Consider the following 20539-nt stretch of genomic DNA (forward strand, 5'->3'; position numbering starts at 1 on the left):
GACGTGCTCGGTTGACAACTGTATACTACACCGAGAAAGGTAAATCGGACCAGCGCAGGAAGGTTTGGATCCACAGTACACCTGCCCAACGGGGTGGGCAGGGCCGCATGTAGATATAAAGCGACTCCGTTGGTCTTCCCTCGTTTCGGGTCTGCTCGGAAGTTGGAGTGGCTGCCCATCGAGATATACACCTCAGAGACATGTGGTGTGAGCCATGCTGGTCTGAGTGTGATTATGGACGGCTGTTCAAGACAAACCAACCGTTCAATTTAGCAAAAAAATTTTTGAAGGGCTCAGGCGATTCGGGTACAAGCATTTCGACACAGTCTTTCCTATCTTCGTAGATGAGGAGTTGCGAGTTGTGCAACTAGACGGGTTAGTCGATTTAATTGCTGTACACCAGGTTTGTGTCCCAGATTCTGAAAGACGCTCGGCGGCGCAATTGTATGCTTGCTGCCTTGGTGGTGCCGACAGCATCTTTTATCTGCAAGGATTTTCCCGCTCCATGGGGGCCCGTAAGTGTGGGCCATTAGGGAACGTGCTTTTTCCGCTTGTGGGTGGAAATTCCGACCGCTGCTACTTTTAGCTCGTTTAATACCGCCTTTCTGACCACTAGCTTCCTTTCATGTTTGCATGAACTACTAAGTCGCTCGCGGTCGTTGCGGTCACCTGGGTTTACGAGGGATTTACCAGTCCGCTATGGTGAGGTTTGTGACTTTTTCTGTCGGGATCCCGGGCTACGACTATGTCCACAGTCAAAGCGGCCGATGTTGACAGAGTGAAGCTGAATAACTACAGTTTCACACCTACCGTGGTTGTATGGTTGTCGAGATATTCCCAGATGTCGAGGTCAACGCACGTGGTTGATTTGTCCGTGGGCTTCGTTGCTTGTCTCTGCGCGTCTGCCTCAGTCCAGCCGGGACGTTGTGAGTAGGGTGTGGAGTTGTGCATTTATCGTCTGGTACGAGAATGAGCGATGGTAGATCTGCGTAGTTTGGACGCTGTGGCCGCGCAAGACTTGCCCCCACCAACGTTTCACTGCCTTTGGTGACTGTGGTTAAGCAGAAGCCAGAATGTGGGGCCGCGGACGGTTGAGCCGGGTGCTTTCAAGAGTTAGAGAGGGCATACTTATCACCGATTCGGCCATGAGTTTTGAGTGAGCTGAACTTGGGCCAAGCGGAATTCTTTTTCGCACCCCTCCCCCAGGACTTCTGTGACCCGACCTTGGCGTACCTAGCGAGTGGACCTTGGATATACGCCTGAATTTTGAGTAAGCTAACATTCCGCTTCAGTATTCTCTGTACGGCAGGTGCGGATAAAAGAAGGACTAGAAGCCCAAAAGTTTGCTTGCGTCTTTTTCCCCGTAACCGCTCTGCCTGGAACAATCCGTGTTTAGGCTTTCTGAAGACACAACCGAAGAGCGACTGAGCCAGCTTTGTAGGCGCGATTTCTCCGGAGAACAACTACCAAGTGATCAGCCCGCTTGTCTTCATTCGTCCGTCCACAATAAACTCCGTGGCGGTCTTGTTTGCCGAATCGGAGAGCTGAATGAAATTCGTAGCTGGCGGATCCCGGATGGGTAGCGCTAGGTACTGGCTGCTCGGTTCTTTTTGTTTACTGCCTCGAGGGCTTTGAAAAGAGGCGGGTATACGGTTAAAGCAGGACGTTTGCACTGGTCCTCCAGACTCAGCAATGGGGACTTTGTTCTGTTTTTGGCGGCTCTCTCCTTAGTTACAGAATGCATAGCGTTCTTAAGGTAGAGGCAGCTGGCGCAGGGGGTCAGGAGAATCAGATACTGGTTTATCTGGTCGCTCCTTGCACCCGTGCATTTAACGTGGCACCAGAACTTGCGGGTAAGGCACTACATTTGATGGACGCCCAATTTACCATTTCTGTTGTCCATCGATGGAAGTGAGGAGCAGCCTGTTTTTATCTGGCTCATGATCGAGACTAAGGGCACAGCAGGAACCGGATGCAAAATGACAGAGTTCATCGCACAAAGGTTAGTTCTGTTGTCCATGGAAGTCAGGAGCAGCCTGTTTTTATCTGGCTCATGATCGAGACTGAGGGCACAGCAGGAACCGGATGCAAAATGACAGAGTTCATCGCACAAAGGTTAGGCAAGTGTGCTATTCTAACAAAATGACACGCGTGAACGCTGTAAATAGATTGAATAGCCAGAGAATTTTTTTCACAATTTTACACAACGGAAAAACCATGTCGTTTTAGGGCGTACTGCGCTGCCCCTAAAAGGTAAGGCGGTTTTCGGATTGAATGTACGCAATTTCTAAGACTCAGACTTGCAGAAATTCGGGTATTAAATAATCAGTTTTTTGGCTGCACTAGGACGATTAAATGGTTTCGACGTGTGGGCGATTTTCCAACCTTCGTAGTAATGTATGCTTGCGGATTTCAGTTGGAAGCCAGATGTTATTCAGTGGCAATCATAGCGGCAGCTTGTGTATCTCCACAGGTTTACATACCGTCATAGAATTCAAGGATAAGCCACCTTCCGTCCGGAAAATGTAGTGTACTATACCGTGCGAAAAATGGTGACTGCTTTAGTGTAGTTGTTTGAGATACCAGCGCAGTTGGCGTGAAGACCAGTAAGCATTTTTCTGGCAGTTTGCGTGGAAGCTCAGCGTGGCATAATTACTTTATTGCGATTGTGATCAATCATTCGCCAGATGACCTGATACTCTTTGCTTTGGAGAGTAACTTTTAGGTGATGGAAGCATTGTGTTGAGCGAGGAATTCAATGGTGAGCATAAGGCGCGACTAGGAAATCTTGTAATGTTCGGCTTCGGGACATTCGTGATGATGGAGCCGGGCTGCTCAACTGGATGAGTCAAGCGAGTGGTGATGAAAATGAATTTAACATTAAATCATATTTGATATGCTTGTGCTGTGCGAATCATGCTAGCACCAAGAGACCGCTATTTTCGACGGTTTACGAGAACAAGAACAAATAAATATTGTGTCACGGAACCCACTAAATAAAGATTAGGTCATTAAATCAACCTAAGTAGCAGGCTCTGAGTACTACGTGCTCCTTGGTGTTTGTCAGCCGGATGACTGACGGTTATCCGGATGTGAACTTTTGCCGATTTTATAACTGGACCAATTTTTTGGAAAGCTTAACTTTTTTATTTCCGACCGCAAATTTTTTCTTTCTTCCCATTGAATCTAACTTGACATAATGATAATCCCCCAGTTCATTCGCTTGTTCCGTTCATGCACCTTTGATCTGCACCTATTTTGCTCACCTGTACCCATTATGCAAGCTGCCGCAATGGCCCTTCCTTCCGAAACAGGTATATTACCGTATGTATGTGTGAATGTGCACAGCTGACCTACTTATCCATGAGCGTTTTTGTGCCCTTTGTTGAGTCTGCCTTCACTCATTTCTTCGTTAATTCGTGCCATCGCACCGCTGATCAGAATAGAGAAACCGCTGTCGGAAGTGATGACCGCAGCATGCACTACAGAGTCAACATCTCGCTTGCCATTGTTAAGTGTGCGGACCTTGTCACTGCACTGCGCAGTTCCTCAAGAGACTTGTGCATTTTTGACTCCACGAACGTGAACAGTTGAGGACTATTGTGTAACATTGGCTACCTTTGTGTCAGTAGTATCGTTAACTTTCCAGCCTGGTTCTTTCTTTTGATGTTTAGGATGGGTAAACCCAATCGTGGCTCAAAGTTCCATATCGGAAACCGCATCACTTCTCAGACATTCGGTGAAAAGTTGTACACCATCTATTAAGATAATTTGTTTTCGTTAGCGGCTCTCACGTAAATTTCAGATGCTTTTATATCAATTTCCCACTTTTGGTGTCACTACGCTCGTCAGACAAAGTTCGTTCAACTGAGACAGCCTACTATCCCTTACATGATGTATTTTTGGTCTGCGCTAACATATGAAAAAATGAATGTCTATTGTTTTTCCCCAGTTAGGAAGAATACTCAAAACTTCTGCGGTCTACGGTGAGTTTCCAGTCTTTGCTTTTCAGACATAACGGACTGTGAGAGAACGTGCCACACAACTAACCGCAACCTTCTCCGGTGCCAGGTTATAAATATGGTCATATGCCTTCCCCCGGCTGTAGTCAACAAGGTGGCACATGGAAGGCGTGGACGGAGAGCAGGATGAAGGTGCCTGTTAATCTTTTCCTTGCTCCTCGTTTAGCCTAAAAAATTCTCAGTCTGTTGTAGAGGTAGATAATCGCGGTTCTTGTTTTGGGTTGCTGAACTAAATTAACCATTTATTGCGCCTGTAGTGACAACTTGGTTAGAGTACCAATAAACCGCTAGAAACCGTAGTTGTGTAGGCAAAATTCAGGTCTCCCATGCCAAATTACAGTTTAACATCACGCCCAACTTCGCCAAATGCGTCAGTGACGAAAATTTGGGGGTGCTTTTATTACTGAGCAAACATGCGGATAAAAATAATTTTACACCCGGTTTGTGGCAAGTAAACTATATTATAACGCATATTTTCGAGAAAAGAACGCGACAAAGGCTGATAATGCCGAACTATTTTAAAACTACTTTTAGCCAGGAGCAGCTAGCCTCTCAACATTTTCGAGCGATAACTGGCCCAGCTGCAAAACGCTGGTGTTATTGCACAAGGTACGAAAAACTTGATTCACCCATTCAGATGCCGAAATGCTTTTAGTAGCTGATAATTGCTTCGTTTAGCTCCTCGACATTAAAAAGATTATCCCCAAGTTCGTACATGAAATCTTGTAAACTTCTCTCTGGTACAGGATTCCCAAGTGGGTTTTTGACACGTTTCACCCGGTGCTTTCGAAAATAACTATTTACACAGTCGATCTTGAAGCAACTTGAGTTCAGCGAGTCAGCCTTGCTTCGCAAATCCTGACGCATAGATCGCTTGCAATTCGCGATGAAAGGAGCAAGCACCAAACGTTTATCGCAAACTAGCACTTGAAAAAACAACCCCCCCCCGATTCCATTCAAGCAACAATAAACCGACTGGACAAGTGGGGATAGATGTCGCAATAAAAATATGAACTTTATTCTTTTGAAAAAAATTGTTTGGAGTGCTGCGGAGGCAGAAATGCCACCAGCGTACATCACTAGAGAGCCCAACTGCCTAACCAAAGGCTTCCAAGTCTACGCGTACACAAAAATATTTGAAGCGCGCCCTACATAAATCAGAAATGCAATGCAGGTAAGGTAAGACACGAATATCTTTGCGGTTTACGACGATGCTGTCTGCAAAATGTCCCTTGTGGGCTCGTGAAATGAACAGAAATGTGAGTTTAACAGCTGACATACATGGGATTTTTGAGCTATCCGACATCTCTTTTGGCTGTTTGTCTACTTTAAGTTCCTTTAATTGAGCAGATCCAAACAGTTTAAAAATAATATAGATAAATCGTTCAGCTGTAACACCCTAGCGGTGTCTAGCTGCAATGCTACCAGAAGGAAGCACGAGGGCTGGGATACTGCCAGGTTGCCAAGCCTAGAAAGGGGAACTCAAGAGGTAAAGGTGGGGTTCGAACCGCGGACCTTCCGGCCAGTAAATCCGCGCTCTAACCACTCGAGCCATCTCGCCCCCGTCCAAACAGCCTAATCACTTGTGAACTGGAAAAAGAAGACCAGTTATACTTGCTAAATGTATTATTGCCTCGAACGCGCGAAAGTCGTCGTCGAATCAGTGCCGTATGTTCGCTTGACTGAGCAGTACTCCGTACTAAGTGATACTCGGATAACACTGAAAGGATATGCTTGGTTATCGGAAGGATTGCCGCAGTTGTAAATTCGTTGCAAAATAGAGATTTGGTCTTTGCAACTCTTTTCGAAAATAACTATTTACACAGTCGATCTTGAAGCAACTTGAGTTCAGCGAGTCAGCCTTGCTTCGCAAATCCTGACGCATAGATCGCTTGCAATTCGCGATGAAAGGAGCAAGCACCAAACGTTTATCGCAAACTAGCACTTGAAAAAACAACCCCCCCGATTCCATTCAAGCAACAATAAACCGACTGGACAAGTGGGGATAGATGTCGCAATAAAAATATGAACTTTATTCTTTTGAAAAAAATTGTTTGGAGTGCTGCGGAGGCAGAAATGCCACCAGCGTACATCACTAGAGAGCCCAACTGCCTAACCAAAGGCTTCCAAGTCTACGCATACACAAAAATATTTGAAGCGCGCCCTACATAAATCAGAAATGCAATGCAGGTAAGGTAAGACACGAATATCTTTGCGGTTTACGACGATGCTGTCTGCAAAATGTCCCTTGTGGGCTCGTGAAATGAACAGAAATGTGAGTTTAACAGCTGACATACATGGGATTTTTGAGCTATCCGACATCTCTTTTGGCTGTTTGTCTACTTTAAGTTCCTTTAATTGAGCAGATCCAAACAGTTTAAAAATAATATAGATAAATCGTTCAGCTGTAACACCCTAGCGGTGTCTAGCTGCAATGCTACCAGAAGGAAGCACGAGGGCTGGGATACTGCCAGGTTGCCAAGCCTAGAAAGGGGAACTCAAGAGGTAAAGGTGGGGTTCGAACCGCGGACCTTCCGGCCAGTAAATCCGCGCTCTAACCACTCGAGCCATCTCGCCCCCGTCCAAACAGCCTAATCACTTGTGAACTGGAAAAAGAAGACCAGTTATACTTGCTAAATGTATTATTGCCTCGAACGCGCGAAAGTCGTCGTCGAATCAGTGCCGTATGTTCGCTTGACTGAGCAGTACTCCGTACTAAGTGATACTCGGATAACACTGAAAGGATATGCTTGGTTATCGGAAGGATTGCCGCAGTTGTAAATTCGTTGCAAAATAGAGATTTGGTCTTTGCAACTCTGCACGGGGCGAAGCCCATCTTGATTCCTGCGATTCTGAGTCCTCGACAATGGATCAGCGTTCTTACCAGGGAACACTTGGGAAGACACAACCATCTAGTCGATGTCAAGCTCGTTTTTGCAAGATGATCTTGGACCATTTTTGAGTAAGGGAATCACCCTTCAGGTGTACTTCTGTGTTGAGATTGTTTCCACTTTCCAGCTATTTGGGAAGAATCGCGGAAACCTTGTCTTAAAATAATCACGTGGACGTGGATGATTGTGTCGTAGTTTCGCAAATGGCAGCAAGGAAATCAAAGAACCACCGGGATGTCGCCACTTTTTTTAACCCTTTTTCCTTTCCCAGCCTTGAACCTTTCTACAGGCCAAGCCGCCAAATCTAAAAAAGGAACTTATCCAAAATGGTCTGTTAGGTTGAATCTGTAAGAATGGTGTGCACAGACAGGCTTAATTAGCCGGATGGTGCTTAACTTCCACTCCTTAGAAAGATGTCCCAAATACCTAATGGGAATATAGTACGTTCCACTCTAACTAGTATCCTTGTGCCGAATTCTACCCCACTACAGGGATTTGAATGCCAACAGCATTCACAATGAACCTTTTTATATCTACCTATACTACGACCTGAAGCTGAATGAGCGGGATTAGTTTCTTTGAGGTATCAATAATGTTACAAAGGGACAAAGGGCCTGAGACCGGTAAATTTACTGAGGATCCAGCAGGAGAGGTTCACGGTAGACGATGAGTCGTTTGCTTGCCGTGATACTGTGCCACCAAATATGTCTGCTTTTCGGAAGTCGTAATGGAGAAATATATCTTTGTACGAAATGATTACAGGTATTTTTGGACATCATTATCAATTCTGTGGATCTAGCACAATAGTGGATGTTCATCGGAGGTGCCTCAGGAAAAAGCCAACCCCATTGGCAGAACTGATTCACTCCTCAGCGGATGACACTCACTCGAAATTGGCAAACAATCAAGGTAATCCATATCGACCCATCAATTCTGATTGGGTATCAACGAGACTGCGTTCAGGAGGCGGCCTTTTCAAGCCAAAGGTAGTGTAGCCAGGGGCGTCCGAAAGTCAACGGTATTCGACGTTCGAGAAGATGTAGCGACGGCACACGTCAGTTCTGAAATGTGCAGATATAGAGGTTGGTATTACGGAATCCACACGACACACACAGCACACATTCGCACAGATCGGATGACACAGAAAAGAACAGCGGAGCGCGGCAACGACACATGTGTATTAAACCGAAATTGAAGCCGGAAGATGGGGGTACAAAGTCGGGTCAAGGTCAACCAGGGGGGATGTACAAGAGGGTTACTCTTTCCTGCCCGTGGCTCGTGGTGGCTCGTCCGTGATACCTGCAATAGGGAGAGAGAGAGGCATACATAAGGCCATATGATAGACGTGCAAGCCGATACAGTCGAGTTTCAAATGCGTTACTTTTTGAAAGAGGAGTTTTCCCTGGGATGACTTTAATGTTTGGTGGCAGGAAGTTTTCTGATTTTATTTGCCTCTAAAATAGAGTTGAGTCCCTTGAAGTCATCCTTATTAATTCGTTAAAAATATGACTAAAATTGGAACCAGATGAACAAGCTGCAAGAAGACTGCAAAGAATTCATCATAAGAGCAAAAGGAAGATTTTTGAAAATCGATCACCCGCTCTCTTTGTTGAATTCATCTGTCTCCGTCTGACAGAACCCCCGGTTCTTAAACAAGGTGCTTTGAGGCTAATTTGATGTCATCCACCCAGTGATTCCGCTTCTGAGAAATCCGACAAATAAGGAAGTCTCATGTTACCTTTTCTGTAGGTCGTTCTTTTCGCGTTCAATCTTCATTCTTACAAGTGACCTCATTATTTTTGACTCCGTTGTTTTGTAGAACATGAAAACAAACTTGTTCTAACTTGAGACTTTGACTTCGGAAGTTTGGCGTCACTGGAGGACACATTTAAAAAACTGTTGGTGTTTGAAGTTAAAATCAGGTTCTGAAATGAGAAAGTATGGAAGAAATGGTTCAATATTTCCCTGGAACAGTCCACGGACGGTTAAAAAATAAAGCCGTAAATGTAATCGATCCTTTCAACGGATCATCAACAATCGATTACAGACATTCGGAGGATAGCGTCGTATGTCCTACGGACCTTTCTGGAGTATATTTTGACAGACGTTGTGTGACCTAGGGTTTTGTTAGGCTTGCTTTCTGAGGTGCTTTTTAGGTGAAGCCTGCACACGTATGCCATCGAGATTAGTTGGTAACATCTAACACAGCAAAGGTAGATAAAATGTTCTCAAGAACTTTGCACCCATTAAAAGTAGTTATGGTTCACGTGAACGGTACGTATAACGTTCCCGTCACCTTGTTTTTTCATTGGTTGACCGTATGAAATAATGAATAAAAACTGTCATAGTTTCTAGGGAAAACATACTATTCAAAAGTTTGCTAAAAAAATTCGACGGTTGCACCATCGACTACAACTAAAAATGTCCGCTTGAAAACGTTCAGAAGCAAATTCGGTTAGTGAAAGTTCAATACGGTTGAATATATCACGGCCGACGGTATGTCGATCGATTTACAGTACGGCAGTCAAAGGAACAAGGTGCTTAACACTAAGAAAATTAGACGCAATTGATCTGACCGACAGTGAGTCAATGAATGCAAGATCTATCGGCAGGCTTACTAGCAGAATTAACTGAAGCTTTCAGATACCCAGTAAATTTGGGTTGGAGTTTGCACTAGAAAGGTGGAAAAAACGGCTTTCAATGAACTACTTAGAATGAAAGCTGAGTGACTCCAAAATCCGAATAATGTCAACAACATACTGTAGGATACACCGATGTATTCGGAAAAGCCCACTTGTGTGACGCGCGAAATCACAAGCCAGAAATTGTGGATTCTGGAGATTCATCAATGAAATGCAGTATCACGTGTGCAAAATACGTGAAAAAAGGGGCGAAAACCTCAAATTATGGGGTTTTTCGTCTAAATTTTGCACAAATTAGTAAAATTCCAAAGTAAACCCGGAGAGACGACAGGCCGACTTGTGTTAGCGACACACGTCTGCGCACAACACGCGCAAACACAAAATGATAAAAAAGGCGCGTGAAAGATACTCGACCAAATTGGTTCGGCATGTCAAGGGTTAAATGTTCATGAGGGATTACAAAGGCTTTTGCAGTCTATGAGGTAGACGTAGCCAACAGCAGGCTCAGATAAGGGGAGGGTTTGACCGGGGGAAAGGAATTACACATACGAAAAAAGTAAGAAGCAAGAGAAAACCTATCAGGTTAGCTACAGCGGAGAGATGTGCAGACTGAACGGAGAACAGAGGTGTTCGAAATTGGGCAGTACGAACTAAAATTGGTGTCGACGAAGTACACTACTCAATATATATTAGGAACGACGTAGGAAGATTTCACGCGTTTCAGTCGGTCACTGCTCGTACCCTCCGGAACGTTGTAAAAAGGTAGAAAATTTATGAGCTACGTAAATTGGTTTAAGTGCTCAGTGAGAGCTAAGACACTTCGTTGATTGGTAGAGATGAGGATTGTTTGGCGGCGTCTTTGCGCAGTTTCGTATTTTACCCCACAATTTGTAAGTAGATTGAACATCAAGCAATCACTGAAAGCTGAACAGTAATCCTTAGAGCATTCCTGCTAAAGTCACCATCAAAAGAGACGGTGTTGCATCTATGATCAGTCATCATATTTTCGAAATACTGGCACAATGTAATCTGCCTATACAGAATCTACCAAAAGATTTCTGCAGATTCGTATTTGATACACTACTACTTACTACCACCATTGCTTAATAATGATGTACTCCACTCCCTTTGGCTCGGACGAAAATGAATATGTTATCGCCTACACAGTTGCATTCAATCGATTTGTAGTTCACGTGAATCGCCCCAGTCAGCTGTCACGTAGAATTAATATTCACAAGGGGAGCGTAATTGGTTGGCGAGAGGGCAAACTCATGGAACCTGATCTGTAAAAACCATTTAAAATGCACTCCTTGTTCTGTATTTCAAAACTAAACGTTTTTATTGCAAAAGGGCATAAATATATCGCAGGTGACTAGGTAAATAACGAGGTATAATCAGGTAATAAAAATTCGCAATCAGTTCCGACGTCAGCGCCTGACACCGTATTTTCGACGCACACTAAAATAAGCGGTTTGGTCTGTGTGACGAGATGAAATGAAAATTTGTTTCTTGGTAATCTTATTCTTACCCCAACTGTGACCCGATAAAAAATGAGTAAATCTGATAGTCACGATCGAACAGTGAGCGCACGATACGCCTAAGGATCAGGAGGACACGAGGGATTCAAATTGAGGTGATGTTCAAACAAAAAAACGCAACCAAAATATGGTGTAAATGGGAGGTTTTAGTGGTGATGTGGAGACTCAGTTAGAGAAACTTAGAAAATTGTTCATTTGTGAGCGGTTGCAGGATTTGTATAATTAGTAGTCACATTATTCGTCACATCCCAACAGCTATCGATTTCTTTTCACCCAAACGTAAATGCATTTGACTCGTCAGACTTTCAGGCGATAAAGAGGTAGTGGTAACATGTTTGCCACACATTCCAGATGCCAGAAATTTAGGTGCGGGTATGGTTAACAATAAGCACCATCCATGAGCCCCGGTGGGATTGAAGATCGAGTTCAGTATTCTCAGTTTCATTAGTAAAAAAGGATAATCATTCAAAGAAATCGATGTGAATGTAAAATTGTTCTCTATGGGGTGGGTTGGTCGCGTGAGTTAAATAGATATAACAGAATAAAAGACAAAAGAGAGTGAACCTAGAATATTTAGCCATAAATCACACAGATAGACACGTATATGAATGTTCTGAGCAACAGTAAGGTGCGAAATTGGTGTTGGGGAAAACTCGATAATCTATTTGGTAAGCACTGGCTGCAAACTCTTTAAGTTTGTTTTCATGATCGCGTCCTATCTTGTTGGTGAATTACTATCAAAACGTCGTAATTTCGAAGTTGCTGAAGGAGTTTCATTTAAGCATATTTCGATCTCACGAAACATTCCAACCGATTATCCCGATTCCTTGAAGCCGTTTGAACTCTTGAAATTTACAAACCCTAAACGATTTTACTCGGTTTCTGCAAGCCCAACAATGGTCAAACATGATTCATCAAATGATCGAGTTTTCTCAAAATCTAGCAGTTTAAGTTGGATAAAATTTTAAAGTCAAAGTAAACCAGTATATACGGGATTCGAGAATTATCCGGTAGACAACGACTGATTGGTGTTGTCTCCGGTGCTGTGTTCCCACAGGCTCAAACGAAATTTAGATCGATTCTGTAACAACAATCATCAACAATGTCATTGCTGTGATTCATGATGGAGACATACAGTCTACACAAGAGGTGCTTGACCAGCAAGGAAGCTCACTAAGATGTGGTCATTCAAGTGTTATCTGCAAAATGTAATGGCATATATTTCGTTCACGTGTTCGGGCCATAAAGCAGATCGAGGACTGGGAAAGGTCAAAGTTTGAATGCTTAAAAAGAGTAAAAATACCAGGTAGAATCAAACTGGGTGTTTAGAACGACAGTCAGTTGGATAGAAAACTTAGTTAGAAACGTCACCTAGTTCTTACACTCGAGTACATATGAAGCACGTGTAACCAGAAAGGCATTACAATGCACAGTCATTTGTTTGCTGCCGGTGTTTCCTGGATGGCCCGATACACTGGGTGAAGAAGTGAGGGCTAACCATTTCTGTGAGTGAGTTATGTGCCTGCAGGCTGATTGATGCCTTTCACGACCTGATCAAAAGCTCACTGCCTCGGGAGTTCGGTCGACAACTTCATTGTTTAGCTTTCTTGGGTGGTTGCAAAAAGCTGGTCGCGTCTGTGAATTTCCTTTCTCTTCACTTCCCTGGTAATTGTTACCCATGGCCTGCTTGTTCTTCATTCTTAACCAGTCATCTGATAGCTGACTGTCCCTGCCTAATTCTAACTCCTTTTGTGTCGTCGTATCCCCCACACTGTCCCAAATTCTTGTGACAGGCACTCAGGGAACCCGTGTAATAGCGGAATCAAAAACTGAATTTCTATCGTTTCTATGCTTTTCATTTCAATCCTTTCCACTGAACATACCACCTCCCAAATGGCTGACAAAATTACTCAAAAGACGAATTAACAGAGTAGAGAGTAAACTTGCTGGGACTGTCCGTTCACTTATCTGTTCACAAAAAAAGAGTGAAAAACAAAAGCATATGATGAAGACTGTGCTAGGCGAACTCGTTCTTGATTAAATGGGTACAGTTGCTTCAAGTTCACCGGGGAAGCACGCGAAAAAGAGGCATTAGCGTAGTGCTACTAGGAAAGTTAATTCATTTGTTGTCTAGACGTTATACAATGCTCATACGTATGCTGGATACTAATTAGCCCTAAGAAGGGCGAAACCGGTTGTGGGCTGTCGAAGAGTTTTCAGCAACCTTTATCCTGGAAACTGCTAGACAGTTTTGGCCTGCTTGGGGTCCATCAGGGTGGCGCGGTCCCCTAGTTTTTGTTAAGATCGTGTTCCAACTGAACCCAGATTGGACAGCTTTTATCGCATACTCTCTTTGGTTTTGATGGGAGACCCAGCTGATTCTCTCGTCTATGGTGGTTCACCTCAAGTGAATGGGCTTCAACACACAGATTGGTGCTTCAATAAGTACTGTATTCAAGATATCTAAATGAGTTTTCGTCTAAACATAACACAGTACTTACCAGTTGAAGAGACTTCGTTGAAGAGACTTCAATGGTCCACGAGTTATTTCACCTTTCTTGAACTTCATCAGGTAGGCTTAACCCCCAAGTTCCATCGATTTCATGTTCTGCTTGAACAAAAATTGAACATGTTTTGTTTGTTTGTTGTGCAGAAACACGAGAACCGAAGGAAATTTTACACAAAAGGCAACCACAGACTTTTTAGGGAGTCATTTAAATTTTGTTTTGCCTGACTCACGGACTTTTTACATTTCTGTAATTTATGATAACGGCAGAGTCTGTATGGTAGCACGTGACTTATGAAGACGATTCCCCCAAAACACAACTCTAATAGCAATATTCCCTTACGTGTTTTTCATTTATTTGGTAAAGAATGATCACCTATGTGACATTTTAGTTCACATGCTCTAAATTTATAAGCATTATTCGGCTGGGCTGTATCTTTACGGACAAAACATTTGCCTAGTAACTCGGAATCTGTATTATTTTCTTATCAATTCTTCCAGCCAACGCGGTCGAAAACTTTGAGTACTGCATATTGCATACGGGGAAGGCCAGGTTATTTCAAGAATTTAATCTACCTAATGTACAAATACCCGACCACTTCATTCGTATGTGTAGTCATAGTCTCCGAATCGCGGTAATATCGAGTACCTCGCGCAAACCTTTTGGCAAGTCATGGACAGGGCTACTTGAATTATCAGTAAACGGGATATGATGCACCCTGTTTCAGTGCACAAAAAATAGTTGATTAATATTCAGGTAGACACAACACTAGAGGCTGCATAACATTCCTTTAAATTTATCACCATACCCACAAATTACTCTGAGTAATACAACTGAGTTTGAGCAAGTGTCTTCGAACAGCGGCGTTATAGTGGGACCGAAATGAAGACATGCTCTTGGTCCGATCGGCCGCTAAGAATTAGATGATGATGATGATGACGTGTCACTGATGGACTAAAACAAACAGGTAAATGAGTTCAGAATTCCAGCCCAAAATTTGAGCCCCATCTAGGCATTCTGGGGTCTCAGTGATGCTAGTAAAGTATTCCACCAAGATTTTTCCGGCAAAGGTATCGTTGCTTCAGTGGACACTGAAATATGATGAGTTGCAAAAAATGAATGTAGATTTGAATAACTTTTGGCTCACGCAAATGTGCAACAAAACACAACATTTTAAAGTAAACATTTTTAATCCACTCACGAAGGTTTAGCAGCTAAGAGCATTGTGCGACCAAAGGATTAAGTGAATGTGGGCAACTATGTTAATTCAGAACGGAACACCAAGATTTTTCCGGCAAAGGTATCGTTGCTTCAGTGGACACTGAAATATGATGAGTTGCAAAAAATGAATGTAGATTTGAATAACTTTTGGCTCACGCAAATGTGCAACAAAACACAACATTTTAAAGTAAACATTTTTAATCCACTCACGAAGGTTTAGCAGCTAAGAGCATTGTGCGACCAAAGGATTAAGTGAATGTGGGCAACTATGTTAATTCAGAACGGAATTCCAGGCACATCGGTTTTTGTGAGAGAAATGCGGTGTTCCGCGATCTTGAGGTAGCCGAAATCTGTTTTTGTGAGTAGGAATAGAGCGGAGAGTTGGGCGAATGCTTTGTTAGAGTGGCAGCAAAACGGAGGTTAATACTGTGGATAACAGTATATTTGATGTAAACCGACACGTGAGTGAATATATTCTATGATATTTTCTCACCATACCAAGATTATTCGCCCTCGTACGAAGGATACCAGCCGGACCACGTTTCACTTATTAGTATGATTTCAGTTACCACGCTACCGAAGGTGAGGTGGAAGAATGAGGGTAACTCGTCCAACTATAATCCGCGTCCTTATTTCTTCCGCTCACTAGAAAATTTCTTGCCTACCTCTACTGAGAAACTCATTTTAATCGATGAAAGACAGTTGCGAAAAATCGCATTTGAAAACTTCAGTCAGGAAATTTCCAGTGCACAGAGAGCCGTTTGGTAAGGACACTTTTCTAAATTACTCGGAATTTTGTTGAAATAACTTCTAGCAACTCAACCTTAGGCGTTTCTCCAATAAGGCTTTTCATATTTTAAATTCAGAATTAGCTGTCCCTCTGATACGCTAGGTTCGGTTTCATCAAGTTGAGAGAGTATTAGAAAGGCCGCCTTTTCTCGGAAAAGAATTAGCCGGTCAGCCAGGCAGAGTTTAAAGATGAATTGAGATGTCCGTTCCAGTTTCGGATTGATGCCAGAAGACGTAGGATACTCCGGGAAGACTCACTTTGCGCAGTCCAAAAGAAACGCCTTGAAGCAGCTCAAGAAGTAGCTGTTGATACCACTGATGAGGCACTCTCTAGAGCAAGAGTCAGTCAATGATCCTAGAAAGTCATTACAGTCACTTATCACTTACGTATATTATGTTCGTAGCAAATTAGCCAGCAATCTGCTCGCCAAACTCCTTTGTTCATAGATCACATCACCTCGTCGACAAGTATTCTCAAATAAAGCATTCTAAGTAGTTTCACGCGGTGTAAAACTTGGGTTCGAATTTGTTCTCAAACCTTCTGGTTGAACGCTTTCTATCAATTGTTATTCTTACATACCTGACGGAAAAGCCTGAGGCTAACTGTGTTCAAACATTTTCAGGCGTGTGCAGGGAGGAATAAGCATAAGTTATAAAGAGTCACTGGGTACAAAGCTCCTCTTATCACCATCTATATCAGGATGGCCCAACTTTTTTAAAGTCACAAACGGCCGAGTTCAAGTATGCACAGACAGTGATATCCCAAATGGTCTCAAGTATAGGATACCTCACTAGGTAACCGCCAGTATGGTGCCCACCAAAGTTCCCATGGTAACTAACAGCACGACGCTTAAATTTTCCGGCTAATTTGGGATTTCCAGGTCCACTAACCTGTTGCATTCAAGCAAAGCCTTCAAGTGAAGTAACAGGTAAGTATTCAACACCAAACAGATGGTTATTAAAATGACACTAGATATTTGACATCCAAGTACCGAATCTCTTGCCAAGACAACAGAATAGAGCAGATGTTTGTCAACCTCCAAACTAAATACCAGCAACCCCGCAACACTGATATGACAAGATAAGATGGTTTACGAGTTTGTCTCAGGCTCCAATAAAACCCAAGAAAAGTCATATCAAGCTAAGCTCCAGGCTTCAACGCGACGGTTTTTTTTCCGGACAGCCAGAAGACTGAACATTTATGACTTTCCTCTCCAGAACATCGGTTACGTCTCAGTGAGAGTAGAACCATTCTCAGAGTACCCTTACAGCTCTTGTTTCGCATGGGACAACAGTTAGGCAAACTGGTCTGTAGCACGCAGAATCTTGACTGTCTTCACTCTGAGCAACAAAGCTCTGACTCTATTTTCAGGGGTTCGTCCGGTATCCACGAATAGAAAAAGACCGAGCAATCTGTAAGTTTCACAGGTCCACCTACGGTTCACAGAACAGGTGATGAATCTCCTCCACTCCGGAAGCAGTATGATTACTTGTAGCCGTGAAGAAGCACGACAAGATGTCTGACATGTATCTCACTCCAGCATAAACCCAGAAGTATTGCGGGGCAAAGGTATCGGCCCCTAATTTTAATCAGCTGTTAGTTCGACCAGATTACCGGCTTGGAGAATGGAGATACAATTGCTTGTCGTAATCCTTTGCTTCAGCCAATCACGTGGTCGGTCGTGGGCAATCTTGAGGTGGCTGGCGGGTTTAGATAAAACAGAATGTGTGTTACCCATATTAATCAATCAAGGACCAGCATACTGATAAGTTGAGTCCGTGGCAAAATATACACATCTTAATTGTATCAGTTCGAAAATCAAATAGTTGTAAAACGTAAATTTGAGTTGTTGAGAGTAACGGTGCATTTCCGTCCTATCTGATACCATAGCTCTCGCGTTTTTAGACGGTGAAAAGTTGTTGAATTCAGTTTAATAAAATGTCTGAGAAAGGGACAGACCGAGAAATCAATAAACTCTTTTGAGGAATTCACTGCATGTGCTTCTGAACTCAGAAGATGAAAATGAAGCCTGAACTAAAAAATGCGGTCAAATGTTAACCACATCTGCTGCAACATCGATTGATGATGTCGATGGTCTTACCATCAGGTTCTTCTTTAAATTTTCTAGACGAGTGTGTGAAGGCAAATGCAGTTGGGCGCGCTTGAAGTCACTAAGTCTTCTGTCCTGTTCTTTCTTCACGATAAGGCATCGGACGTACAAGGTTTTTGAGACAGTGAGAAAACCACGCTTAACACTGGTATGCGATCGTCGATAATTTTGGCGTAAATTGTCTTGCAGTTTGTTCTGGATTCAGTAAATTGTTAATGGAAGCATAATGTGTAAATGAGGCTGAGAATCCCTTCTCTTTGGCTTTTTCGTTTTTTATCACAGATTGGTTTCACTTAAAGCAGAAAATCACCACTAAAATTTCAAAATATCCTCACGCTGCCAACATAACATGCTGAATCTTCCAGGTCGCACAACCTCTCGGATTACGGGCGGTAAAAGCTCGAGTCCTTAGTCCTGAGTGCGGTTGCACTTGTATGCACATGTCTTGATCATCTTAAACATAAAGTTAACCGGATCACCTTTTTTGTGGTATCGCTTGTACCCATCATTTTCAGTTTCTTTACCTACTACTTCCAAGTGAATGGGCATATTCCTTTGGAAGATCACAGATGTGAAAAATTATAACCGTAACCAATAACTGTTCAGCTGTAATAGCCTTAAGGTGCACAGCTCCCAAACCATCTGGAAAAAGCAGGAAGACTGAAATACTGCTAGGTTGCCCAAGCTTAGACGGGAACAATAGAGATTCTGAGGTTGAGTTCGAAACACGGACCTTCCGGCCAGTAATTTGGCTCCTTATTCACTGAGCTCTCCGGAGACCAGCGCAATTTATAAATGACAACAGTGTCACTGATCTAATACCTACCTTTAGGACAACGCGACCACTAGGGGTTTTAAAACAAACTACTTAAAGCGATCTTTGAGATCTCTGCATCAAAGCTTGGTGAAAATATCCTTAAAATGCCGAATTTAGTACGACGATGCACCGTCATTTTCTGATGTACTTCTGAGATTAAATTTGTATGAATATAAGGCTGGCAGTCACCGTTGAGACAAACCAAATACAAGACTGTCTAAATGGGACTCGAACCTGTCTATGTAACTGGTTTCAGGAAGAGCGCAAGCGGCCAACGTGTGAATATCACTGTCCTTTCACGTAACGCCGCAACCCATTTGTCCATGAGGGCTGCTTTAGACTGGTGATCTCTAATGGTATAGGTGTAACTTCTTAGGTGCCGTCTGGGACCGTCCGGCTCTACATTTCGCAGCCATCTACGCTGCAGTTAAAACTATTTAATGGTATCACATCTTTTTTCTCGTTTGTAGTTTTCCAAAAACGATCCAGCTCCGTCTCAAGCAAATAAGGTTAGCTGGAGGAGCTCCTTGAGAACAGAAGAAGCTGGATCAGAGTGCATCTGAACTGTTTCAAGTTCGAATGAGTAGATGAAGTACTGGCAGGTATCTCCTGAAGGTTTGATTGATCAAGTTCTGCAGTTCTAACGCAACGCAACGTAAACTACACGACAGTTACGTGACGATTGTCCTAATCTTTTGATAGGCTGGTTGGTCAGAATAAAATGCCCCGCCAACTATTGATTCAGAATGATTCAAAACATATCTTTAATAAGCCAACGATTTGGGTTAATGAGAGCCATATTTTTAGATCTTCTAGTTAATTAAAGTTGTTGTTTGGGAAGCTGACAGTGATGAATATTGCCACAAATATTCGTGCTTCCCTTTAACTGGCTGAGTTTCTGAAAATCAGCCCACTTTTTACTAGCTCGATATGTCCTGGTGCATCACAAAGTATTCACTGAGTCCTGAGTTCCTCAGGTCTAACCTCAAAAGTCATTCGTGGAAATTTTTGCTCATCATTCAAAAATGCCCTCCGCACTGCTTGTACAAATCAGTAGTTATTCCGGGTTTTCAGAAAAGGAAATCTATGTAAAAGAACGTTGTCCTTGAAACTCGTGCGCAACCTGAAGTTTACTCACTTGAATTTTGTATTACCAAGTAACACAGAATGAGGCGAAAACCCTACTGGTACGACTAAAACAGGTCCTATTATTCGCGGCGTGAGGAATGGAACAGAACAGACAGATTTTGAGCTAGTTTGATCCGATTACCTGCAGCAATCTCAGGTTTCCGTAAGCTCTACCTAGCTTATGCAACTACAAACGTAGCACTTCAGCGTCATCGGACCTTTTTGAAAGAGATTGAAGATTCAGAGGATTCGGTGGGTGTGTAGAAAGTCGTAGTGGAACGGAGCGTGTTGGAGATCGGGCGAGCAATACGGTGTGGTGGGCGAAGGGTTACAAAATACAATAACCTACTCAACCAATGCATCACGCCCTTTCTTTTCCCTGATTAATTTCCCTTTCACAAACCGCAATATAGGATTACACAAGTTTCTCGGGTCCCTGAAATGCACTGACAAAGAAACGAGAGATTATCATCACTAGAAGCGCGCTATTGCACACGGCGTCCGTCTTGTGACATCTTTTTTCATGTACGACCTTGAAAAAGTGCTCTTCCCTGCAAAACTGTTTATCAAAATGCGCAAAGTTCCCCTGAAAATTTGTTCTAAAGTAGTTTCTGATCTCAAAACTTTTGATTGACGCCGACAATGGGTCCTGATTATAGTTTATGAATCCCGAAAGATTGTCAGAGCACCCCAAGGGTATCTTTCCAGAGGAACTACGCTGTTCTGAAAGCTTGCAGTGCGAGTATATAATGTATGATAGTTAAACTAAGCATATATTACACAATCACTTGACTAATAACGCTAGCCAAAGGGATGAACTGCCACGGATACAGAGGCATAAAATTTGACATAAGTTGCATGACCGGTTCACAA

General features: G+C 43.0%; 1 protein-coding gene across 1 annotated transcript in view; it reads right to left on the reverse strand.

Moving 5' to 3' along the window:
* Positions 1–806: 806 nt before the first annotated feature.
* Positions 807–20539, reverse strand: part of T265_15295 (hypothetical protein) — a gene marked incomplete at both ends in the record, with an annotated part of 44238 nt that continues 24505 nt past the window's right edge. Inside the window, 3 exons of the mRNA XM_009177434.1 lie at positions 807–1103; positions 8758–8838; positions 17713–17916. Of these exons, the coding sequence (XP_009175698.1) occupies positions 807–1103; positions 8758–8838; positions 17713–17916 (582 nt within the window). The remainder of the gene's footprint in view (positions 1104–8757; positions 8839–17712; positions 17917–20539) is intronic.

This window comes from Opisthorchis viverrini, assembly GCF_000715545.1.
Source record: "Opisthorchis viverrini unplaced genomic scaffold opera_v5_423, whole genome shotgun sequence".
Classification (NCBI taxonomy): domain Eukaryota; kingdom Metazoa; phylum Platyhelminthes; class Trematoda; order Opisthorchiida; family Opisthorchiidae; genus Opisthorchis; species Opisthorchis viverrini.